The sequence below is a fragment of the Cervus canadensis genome, chromosome 18 (assembly GCF_019320065.1).
Source record: "Cervus canadensis isolate Bull #8, Minnesota chromosome 18, ASM1932006v1, whole genome shotgun sequence".
Lineage (NCBI taxonomy): Eukaryota > Metazoa > Chordata > Mammalia > Artiodactyla > Cervidae > Cervus > Cervus canadensis.
The window spans coordinates 16,919,929-16,930,662 of NC_057403.1; the positions used below are offsets into that span (position 1 = coordinate 16,919,929).

Below are 10,734 nucleotides of genomic sequence, written 5' to 3' on the forward strand. Positions count from 1 at the left end.
AGATTGCACAGTAGAAAATAGTTTTTATGGAATATTCAAGCCCAATACTTTCTGGTTTAAATGGAAATATAGGCTAACTGACCAAAAAAAAAAAAGAATCAGTATAAGTTTAATTCATTCTGATAGTTCATCTTAAGGTTTGTGTGACTTTTAGAGTAGGAAATTATACACAATGACTTAATTCTAAGAAGAATTTAATATTTGTAAATCAGAATGCATCTCAAAATTGGTGACTTTTCATTTTCATCTGGGTGGCTGTTTTGATTTAGTGCCGGCATGAAAGCATATTAGTTATGATGAAATAAAAGAATGTTTATATACTCAGAATTTGACTCTTTAAAAATGACTGATTTCCAAAAATCAGTTACATCAGAACTGCACTGACAAATGTCTGTGGTTCATCTTGGTCATTGTTTTTTTTTTTTTTTATTTTTTTTGGTCATTGTTTTAATCTGCACCTCACCTCTATGTCCATTTTTGCAGATAGGCCATCCATGGTATCTCTGTTCAGTCGTTTATGGTCTAGTGGTTGACAGCATTATTCCACATAATTGTAATAATCAAATGTAACACAAAGCAGAATACTTTGAGTGTTTTAATAGAATATATCGTCACCAGTTAGAATTTTACTCCTCCTGGGTACCATATTTGCATGTTAACTAGGAGATATGGTGATAGCACCTTATCCTACCATTTCTGAAATTGTAGGTCTCGGAAGTCACCAGTGCTTAATAGTACTTGAGAAACAAAGGAAATTAATTCTCTGATTAAAGAAGCTTATGAAGCAGCATCTTCTAAAATACCCTCTTAAGGAACTACCTAAAGTACCTTATCAGCTTATCAAAAGGCTAAAGAGTAGTGAAGAAAATGGTTCAACTGTGTTTAAGTTGGCATATCTTTCAAACTTCACTATGGAAATACCAATTCTCATGACTTATTAATATCTTGAGGGTGTGAAACTGCATTGGGAGGCACAACCATAACTAAGAGATGATAAAGTTGGAAATTACAGTCACCTAGTCTGATTGTTTAGCTATGACAAGATGACAGTATCGTACTCTCAGTTGCCTTATAATGTTTTCTCTTACTTATGAGTAAATATCTTTGTTGTGTCTAAGTAGGCATGGCTCCTGAGTTTTATCAAATGCCATTTTATTATCTCTTCCTGCAGTTGTATTTAATTTGTTATACTGTGATAATTATTTATACTGACAGACTCTTTGACTTCTTCCTGTTTCTAGGTATACTCAGGTTAGCCATTGGGTGTGTGTATGTGTTGTTTTGTGTATGTTTTGGATTCCCTACTTGATTTCACTTACTACTATTTTATTTAGAATTTTTACATCTCGTAAGACTATATGATGATTTTCTTTTAGAATGTATTTTTTTGTTTTTGTATTGCGATTACCTGTTCTTTAAAATTGCAGGACTGTATTGGGTTGTTTTGTTTTGAATTGGAGGTCCTTAATCACTTTTTCTAGTTTAATCTGTTGATTTTCTTGTCTTTGAATTTCTACTTAGGACACAACAATTTCACTGAATATCCAGCACAGTTCCTTTAAGGAATCTTCATAGTACCAGCCAAGATCCACATAAAAAGAGTATTCCAACATAGTCCCTAATTGAAAATCTTTCAGTATGTGTTCTGGAAGATACCGTGTTGGGAAGTCAGAGTGCCTTATAGGACTGTTATAATTAGCCGTGTCTTTCAGAGTATATACATTTCTTTCTGTGTATACTGTGAAGTAGAATTGCTTGAGTTTGTTTATGGGTATGTCCATGTTCAGCTTTAATAAGTTTAGTTCTCCTACATATTAATAGATTTCCAAACAAATATACCAGCTGGCACTCCCAACAGCAGTGTGTGTTCATATCCTTGACAATATGTGGCATCATCAGTTTAAAAATATATGTACATATTTTGCTACTGTGATAGGTATACAGTGGTACCTGATTGTAATGATTGTGGTTCACATTTCCAGTTTTCTGATTGTCTGTTGGCTATTTGAATTTTTCAGTATCTCTTCGCTCCTTGCTCATACATCATTGGATGCATTAGGTGTGTAGTTTCACAAAGTATCTGCACAATTTCTAGGACAGGATTTGACACCTAGGCCATCGTGTGTGCATTTATCCTCCACTAGACAGGGAGCTGGTTGATGGCTACGATGGAATCAGCTTTGTCTTTGCATCTCCAGCTCCCAGTATGATCCATGAGTTTTAGTTGTTTAACACAGTTAGGATACACTCATCAGAAAGTAAAAGAACCAAAATGATTGAAGCAATGAGGAAGTATATTGAGTCATATAATATGATCCATTCTGGGCTGGTTACCCTTTGTGCCTGACATGAGAGATACTGTGATCTCCACCACCATCACATTACAGATTCTTTTCACTTCTCTCCTACATTGAGTTTCTAGTTTTCTGCTTGCTCCTGTGGAGCAACCTCCAGTTGCTTTCTTAGAAGGGGGTGATTTTTGAAATAACTCACGTGGTTAAAAAGGTTATTCTCCCCTTCTGTTTCTGATGTCTCATTTTGGCCAGCAGATTCTTGGGCATGTTCTTTTCATGGTCCATGGTAGAAGCACAAAATGCTAAGCCAAAACATCTTTAAAGTCTGTATAACCGTCCTGTTCAGCTCACATTCTGTTGATTAGACAAGTCAAGTGGACAAGCCCAACATTAACAGAGGCAGGGGTGAACCATGCCAAGGGCAGATGATAAAGGAAGAATTGTGGGAAAACAGTATAAGCTACCAGGCTCAAAACAACATAGGTGGCTTCCCTATATTACCTTATGGGGGTAGCTGAGCAATAGTTAATCATTTCAAAGATAATATATCTCCATGATGTCAGCCAATAGAAAAATATAAACCTTTCCTATAACCATGCTCATAGTTGCCAAAAGAATTTATAAATTTACATCCATTTCTTTTAAAAATAGTAAATTATCATGTATTAATATTGTTTAAACTGAGTCTTCCTTGGTGGCTCAGTGGTAAAGAATCTGCCTGCCAATGCAAGAGATGCAGTTTCAATCCCTGGGTTGGGAAGATCCCCTGGAGAAGGGAATGGCTACCCACTCCAGTGTTCTTGCCTGGGAAATCCCATGGACAGAGGAGCATGGCAGGCTACAGCCCATGGGTTTGCAGAAGAGTTAGACACAACTTAGTGATTAAACAACAAATTGAGTCTTATGATGACGTGTGGCAGAATGATTGTCACTAATATGTCTGTTTATGAATCAGTTCAGTTCAGTCACTCAGTCATGTCTGACTCTTTGTGACCCCATGGGCGGCAGCACGCAGTCCATGAATAGTTATGAATAGTTGTGGAGAAAATCATAAGAAAAAGGGAGAAAATGTCAGAATTCTGTACATTAAGATGCTTTGTAATATCCAAAGTTAAAGAAGTTTCTCTTTCATACAGACTTGCTGAAAATGTGATCCCCACCATGTGAGCATAATTTGACAAATAAAAGGTATGGGCAGATAAACAGGTGTTCCAGGTTGTCTCACAACATGGAACTCCTCCAAATGAGTATTATTTGGACGTTAGTGCTGGACTGGGAGGTGCTCTAACAAAAGGCTGTGCAGGGTCCCACTGACAGCCTTTTAAAAGATGGAGGCTATTGGAAGAGTTCTTCAAAAGGAGGTGAAAGCTGGACCCTGGCAATTGGAGACTCCTCCCTACCCCCTTCCTTGGAATGTGCAGTCTGCCCAATGTTCTCACACCAGGAGCCATTTCAAGGATGCAGCCTTGAGATGCTAATGTGTTGTTGAGACTATCTGGACAGTAAATGTGACTGAACTCAGTTAAGGCTTCTCTGTAAACAGCTTGCAGCTGCCCAAGATAAGCCTCCTACATAAGTTCCCTCGCTTATTTACACTGACACCTACCAATTTGGAGTGGTCTGCCTATTCTGTTGCCCTCCATGTACATGGGTCAGTTTTGAATTTCACCTGGAAACTCCTGAGTTTGTGAACCAACACCAAGAAGGGAAAGTGCTTGGAGACTTTGAGAGGAACTGGAAGGTCAGAGGTGCGGGAGCATCACTCTTGGATGTGCACTTCATTTCCCTTTCCCTGAAAGCTTAGTTGTGATTTAAGTATCATTTGGCTGGATCCCTTCCCCTAAGAGTTCCTTCAAACAGCTTCCATAGGTTACATTCAGTGGATGGCGTAATTGCTGAGCCCCAGCATAGCTGAGATTTTTTTTCTTTTTTGTGTGCATTAGTTTGGGTTCTCCAGAGAAACAGAATTAATAGGTGATGATACATATACACTTTGCCAACAAAGGTCTGTATAGTCAAAGCTGTGGTTTTTCCAGTAGTCATTTATGGATGTGAAAGTTGGACCATAAAGAAGACTAAGTGCCAAAGAATTGATGCCTTTGAACTTTGGTACTGGAGAAGACTCTTGAGAGTCTCTTGGACAACAAGGAGATCAAGCCACTCAATCCCAAAGGAAATCAACCCTGTTAATCCAAAAAGGATTAACACAAAGAAAACCATACTGAGGCACATCATACTTAAACAGCTGAAAACGGAAGGTAATGAGAAAATCTTGGAAGCATGAAGACAAAAATGACTTGTCTTCAGAAATGAAGCAGAAAAATATAAAACAAGATGCAGAATTCAGTAGCAAAGAAAAGAATCCATAAAGAACAAAGGCATTTCAGTAAAAGAAACAATTAAAATTTGTCATTCAGTTCAGTTCAGTCGCTCAGTCATGTCTGACTCTTTGCGACCCCATGAATCGCAGCATGCCAGGCCTCCCTATCCACCAACTCCTGGAGTTCACTCAAACTCATGCCCATCGAGTCAGTGATGCCATCCAGCCATCTCATCCTCTGTAGTTGGCTTAAAGCTCAACATTCAGAAATTTGTCATTAGCAGACATGTACTCCAAGAAATTAAGTTCTTCAAGCTGAAGGGAATTGATAATGGAAATTTAGATCACTGGGAAGGAATGAAGATCATGTGAAGAAGTAAATATATGAGTAAATAAAAAAGATTAGAGCATTTGGTCTTAATTTCTTTAAAATACAAAAGACTTTAAATTTCCAAGTGAAGTGCTGATGTGACTTTATGGATTACTACTTCTTAACTGCAAAAAAAACAAAAAACTGATGCAATGCAGAGAGCTGGTGGTCAATACATGAATCAGGAGATTAAACATAGCTTCACTTATGTGCCCCCTGTTATTTGACAAAATATTGAGTACACAATATTGTCTATGAAGTTATCTTGTCAAAAATGTTTAATCTGATACCTAGTCAAGCCTCTAGACATAATGTTCACAGTAAATGCGAAGGTTAGAGAAACAAGCCCATCTGAAGAAAAATTAGCACAAATCTAGAATGGGCAACATTATATGGGTTACTTCTCCTGAGTCTTCAAAGAGTTTAACTCACAAAATAGGTAGATGATAAGTTCTTGACCAAAACAGCCTCAACTGCCATAATCATAAAATATATGACCTTAGTTTGTTTTGAGCTTTTAGAAAAAGCAAACACTTTTGAAAGACATTTCTTAAATAATTGGAGAAATCTGTAAATGGACTGATTATACAACATTATAGGTCTAGTATTAATGTCTTTTAGGTGACAATGGCCTAACAGTCATGTAGAAGATAATCTTTAAATCTAGGAGTTGTATTTTTGAGTTGTATGTTGATTTTTTTAGAGGTGAAGTGATACCTGAAACATTTACTCAAAAAGCACAGCACTACGATATACTACATATAGTATATAACATATATATGTATATATGTTCAATATGTTATAAATATGATAGCTGTGAATATATATACATTCTTAGAGAATGGCAATACACTGAATCTAGGTGGAAGGCAAACAAACCTTCATTATACCATTGTACCATTCAGGTAAATGTGAAATTTTTCAAATACTTGAGGAAAACTTTGCCAAGTCAACACCTCTCTTTTGGCTACCCAACTGTTAATCTCTAATTTCCATGAATTGTAGAGAATATGAATTGTCTGTCACCTGTATTACAGAAATTACTGTAAGAAAATTTCTTCAAGCCATTTTGTAATTTTTCAACAGCTATACACTCAACATTCAACAAAGGCATAGGGTTTCTTCCCATTATTCATCTTCAGGGGGGATGAGCTCTGAATAAAAAAATTTCCTGTTTAATACACTCTATGGGATTTTGTGCAAAATTAATGCTCTGACATGAAATATGGATGAGTGATGATAGAAAGATTTTTAAAATGCTCATAGGGTCTTCCATGTGAATTTATAACAATACTAGTAATTATCATTAAATAATGATTATTAATAGTAAGCAAATACTCTGAGCCAGACACCCTCCCAAGCATTTATATTTATGTTAAATAATAATCTTTAGCATAACATAGTTAGGTGGTAGAAAAGTGATAATATTAAAGGATGTGTCAAGGCTAAAGGCTTTCTGACTTTCATTACATTACGAGTTTCTCACCAACGTGAAATCTTTGATGTTGAGTAAGTTGAGAGCAACGAGTAAAGGCCTTCCCACATTCCTTACATTTATGCGGCTTCACACCAGTATGAATTCTCTGATGCTGAATAAGTCGCTCACTGCGATTAAAGGCCTTACCACATTCCTTACATTCATAAGGTTTTTCACCAGTATGAATTCTCTTATGTTGAGAAAGACCTGATATAGAACGGAAGGCCTTCTTACATTCTTTACATATATATGGTTTCAAGCCAGTATGGACTGTCTGATGATAAATTAGTTGAGAATTAAGTCTAAAGGTTTTTCCACATTCCTTACATTCATAAGGTTTCTCCCCAGCATGAATTGACTCATGTGTTTTAAGGTCTCCGACACGACTGAAGGCTTTCCCACACTGTTTACATTCATATGGTTTCAAGTCACTGTGAATGATCTGATGTTGAATAAGGTAAGAATGGAGCTTAAAAGTCTTCCCACATTCTTTACATTCATGGGGCTTCTCACCAGTGTGAATTCTCTGGTGTTGTGTAAGTTGAGAGCCTCTACAGAAGGCCTTCCCACATTCCTTACAATCATAGTGTTTCTCACTACTATGAATCCTTTTATGTTTAAGAAGGCTTGAGCCCCTACTAAAGGCCTTTCCACATTCCTTACATTCATGAGGCTTTTCACCAGTATGACTTCTCTGATGTTCAGTAAGTAGATAGCTGCGAACAAAGGCCTTTCCACACTGTTTACATTTATATGGTTTCTCATCAGAATGAATTTTCTTGTGTTGATAGAGACTTGAACGATGACCAAAGGCCTTTCCACATTGCTTACAGATATAAGGTTTCACACCATGATGAATTTTCTGATGGAGACACATATCTCGGTACAACCTAAAAGTTTCCCCACATTCCTTACATTTGTAGGGTTTCAAACCCCCATGAATTTTCTGATGTTCAGTAAGGTGAGAATGACGTCTAAAGGCCTTTCCACATTGCTTACATTCATAGGGTTTCACGCCAGTATGAATTATCTGATGTTGAATAAGCTGTGAATAAAACCTAAAGGCTTTCTCACATCCATTACATTCATAGGGCTTCAAATCAGTGTGACTTTTTTTATGTCTAATAAAATGCTGGAGAACTAGGAAGGTCTTTCCACATTCTCTACATTCATAGGGTCTCACACCACTGTGGTCTCTCAGATTTTCAGTAAGATGTGAATATTTCCTAGAGCCCTTCCTACATTCCTTACATTCATATGACTTCTCTTTAGTGTGAATTCTCTGATGCAGAGGAAGAGATACATGTTTTTGGAATATCATTTGACTAAAATGTCCCACTTGAGGTGCCTGTTGTCCTTCAAATTCATTTCTGCTCTGTGAGTCATTTCTGAAAATCAACCCCATAAGGTTGAAGGTTTTACTTCTCATTGTCTCCCAATGGTATGAATTTACTTCAAAACTGCTTTTTTCTGAAGATAATTTGTTGTTTTCAGTTGTGAAATCAAAGTCTGAAAGAAAACGAGAAAATGAACAAATGCTATTTTTCCAGTACAGGGGGAAATATAGTAAGAATAATGATAAAATTGACAAGTAAACCCATTAGAAGTAAAAGGCCATAAAATTCTAAATTACTGTGATATAGTTTTTTAAAGGCATGATGGGCTCAGAAAATTATGAAAGTTCACATGAGAATGTAACGTTTGTGAGTAGGCAAAGAAAAAAATTAGTAGTTCTCAATCAGTTGTGCATCAGAATTACCACAGGGATTTCTTACATATACTACCCTCCCCCCCTTTTTATTTTGTTTATTTATTATAAAGAATAGCTTTATTTCTTTGCCAGGCAAAAGGAGCTACAGTGGGCTAAAACCCTCAAGATTGTATGTACCAACATGGAGGAGGCAGTGAGAAGTTTTATAGTAATGGTTTAAAGAAGGCATGATCAGCTTGTGGATATACTACCCTTTAGATATCCACTGAGACTGAGTGAATCAAAATCTATGAGTAGGTCTTGATCAATTACATTTTAATATTTTCTATCAGATGGTTTTTCCAGTAGTCATGTATGGATGTGAGCTGGACTATAAGGAAGGCTGAACTCCAAATAAGTGATGCTTTCAACTTGTGGTGCTGGAAAAGACTCTTTTGAGAGTCCCTTGGACTGCAAGGAGATCAAACCAGTCAATCCTAAAGGAAATTAACCCTGAATATTCATTGGAAGGACTGATTCTGAAGCTGAAGCTCCAATACCTGGGCCACCTGATGTGAGGAGCTGACTTATTTGAAAAGACCCTGATGCTGGGAAAGGTTGAGGGCAGGAGGAGAAGAGGGCAGGAGAGGATGAGATGATTAGATAGCATCACCGACTCAATGGACATAAGCAAGCTCCAGGAGATAGTGGAGGACAGAGGTGCCTGATGTGCTGCAGTCCATGGGGTCACAAAGAGTCAGACATGACTTAGTGACTAAACAACAACACAACCAGATGGATCTTTATGTAATTTTTCCAAAGGTCTGTCTTTATCTTAGGATGAAACCCAAGCATATAACCATGAATAAGAAGACTCTGTCTTATTTCTACAAATTAATTTCAAGCCCTTGACATCTTTGTTCTCCTATATCTGACCACATTGCTTTTTTTCAGCTACTAGAACATATTGTGATGTTTCCATCTAACAAAGCCCAAAATAGTCCTTTGAGAATATGGAGCAGAAATTTTGTGAGTGTCTTGGCACAGAGCATAAAATATACAGTAAAGAAAGTGGATATTCCAGACAGCAGATTCTACATTATTCCAGGCAGACGTCCTTACCCAGTGATACCAAGTTAGTATAAATCTCCAACATCACATCTCTGTACAAATTCTTCTGATCTGAATTTAGGCATTCCCACTCCTCCTGAGAGAAGTCTATGGACACATCACTGAATGTAAGAGGCACCTGAAATGACAGATCCATGTATTATTTGTAAAAGTGGAAAAAAAATTCAAGATGAAATACTGAGTTGCAGCAGGGGGCGATATATGATAAAAACAAGTAAGCTGAAGTTAAAGATCATGACATGGTTGCTACTGCTACTGCTAAGTCACTTCAGTCATGTCTGACTCTGTGCGACCCCATCCCTGGGATTCTCCAGGCAAGAACACTGGAGTGGGTTGCCATTTCCTTCTCCAATGCATAAAAGTGAAAAGTGAAAGTGAAATCACTCAGTCATGTCTGACTCTTCGCGACCCCATGGACTGCAGCCTACCAGGCTCCTCCATCCATGGAATTTTCCAGGCAAGAGTACTGGAGTGGGGTGCCATTGCCTTCTCCAATGACATGGTTAGATGAGAATAAATAAATTAGTGTATCTGAAGTACAGTGCCTCAGTTCAGTTGCTCAGTCATGTCTGACTCTTTGAGACCCCATGGACTGCAGCACGCCAGGCTTCCCTGTCCATCACCAACTCCCAGAGCTTGCTCAAACTCATGTCAATCAAGTCAGTGATGCCATCCAACCTTCTTATCCTCTGTTGTCCCCTTCTCCTCCGGGATTCAATCTTTCCCAGCATCAAGGTCTTTTCCAATGAGTCAGTTCTTTGCATCAGATGGCCAAACTATTGGAGCTTCAGCTTCAGCATCAATCCTCCCAGTGAATATTCAGGACTGATTTCCTTTAGGATTGAGTGGCTGGATCTCCTTGCAGTCCAAGGGACTCTCAAAAGTCTTCTCCAACACCCCAGTTCAAAAGTTTTCAGCTTTCTTTATGGTTCAACTCTTACTTCCATACATGACTACTGGAAAAACCATAACCTTGACTAGACAGACCTTTGTCGACAAAGTAATGTCTCTTTTTAATTTTATGCTCATATTAATGCTTTTTAACATGCTACCTAGGTTGGTCATAACTTTCCTTCCAAGGAGTAAGCATCTTTTAATTTCATGGCTGCAGTCACCATCTGCAGTGATTTTGGAGCCCAAGAAAATAAAGTCTCTCGCTATTTCCATTGTTTCTCCATCTATTTGCCATGAAGTGATGGGACCGGATGCCACAATCTTAGTTTTTCTTTAAAAAATTAATTACTTTAATTGGAGGCTACTTAGTTTACAATATTGTGGTGGTTTTTGCCATACATTGCAGCCATGGGTGTACATGTGCCCCCCATCCTGAACCACCCTCCCACCTCCCTCCCCATCCCATCCCTCAGAGTTGTCCCAGTACACCGGCTTTTGAGTGCCCTGTTTCATGCATCAAACTTGGACTGGTGATGATCTTAGGTTTTTTTTTTTTTT

The 10,734-nt window shown here is 37.8% G+C and overlaps 1 protein-coding gene across 8 annotated transcripts in view; it reads right to left on the reverse strand.

Annotated features, from left to right (window-relative positions):
- Nucleotides 1-6,340: 6,340 nt before the first annotated feature.
- The window catches only part of LOC122420287 (zinc finger protein 404-like), a 16,036-nt gene continuing 11,642 nt past the window's right edge, over nt 6,341-10,734 (reverse strand). For 5 of the 8 annotated variants that reach the window (XM_043435286.1, XM_043435287.1, XM_043435285.1 and 2 more), the window contains 2 exons: nt 9,274-9,400; nt 6,341-7,970 (listed from right to left, as the gene is read on the reverse strand). In XM_043435286.1, the coding sequence (XP_043291221.1) occupies nt 6,451-7,970; nt 9,274-9,400 (1,647 nt within the window). In that variant the 3' untranslated portion in view covers nt 6,341-6,450. The remainder of the gene's footprint in view (nt 7,971-9,273; nt 9,401-10,734) is intronic. The other 3 variants (XM_043435292.1, XM_043435291.1, XM_043435290.1) reach the window with 1 other exon arrangement.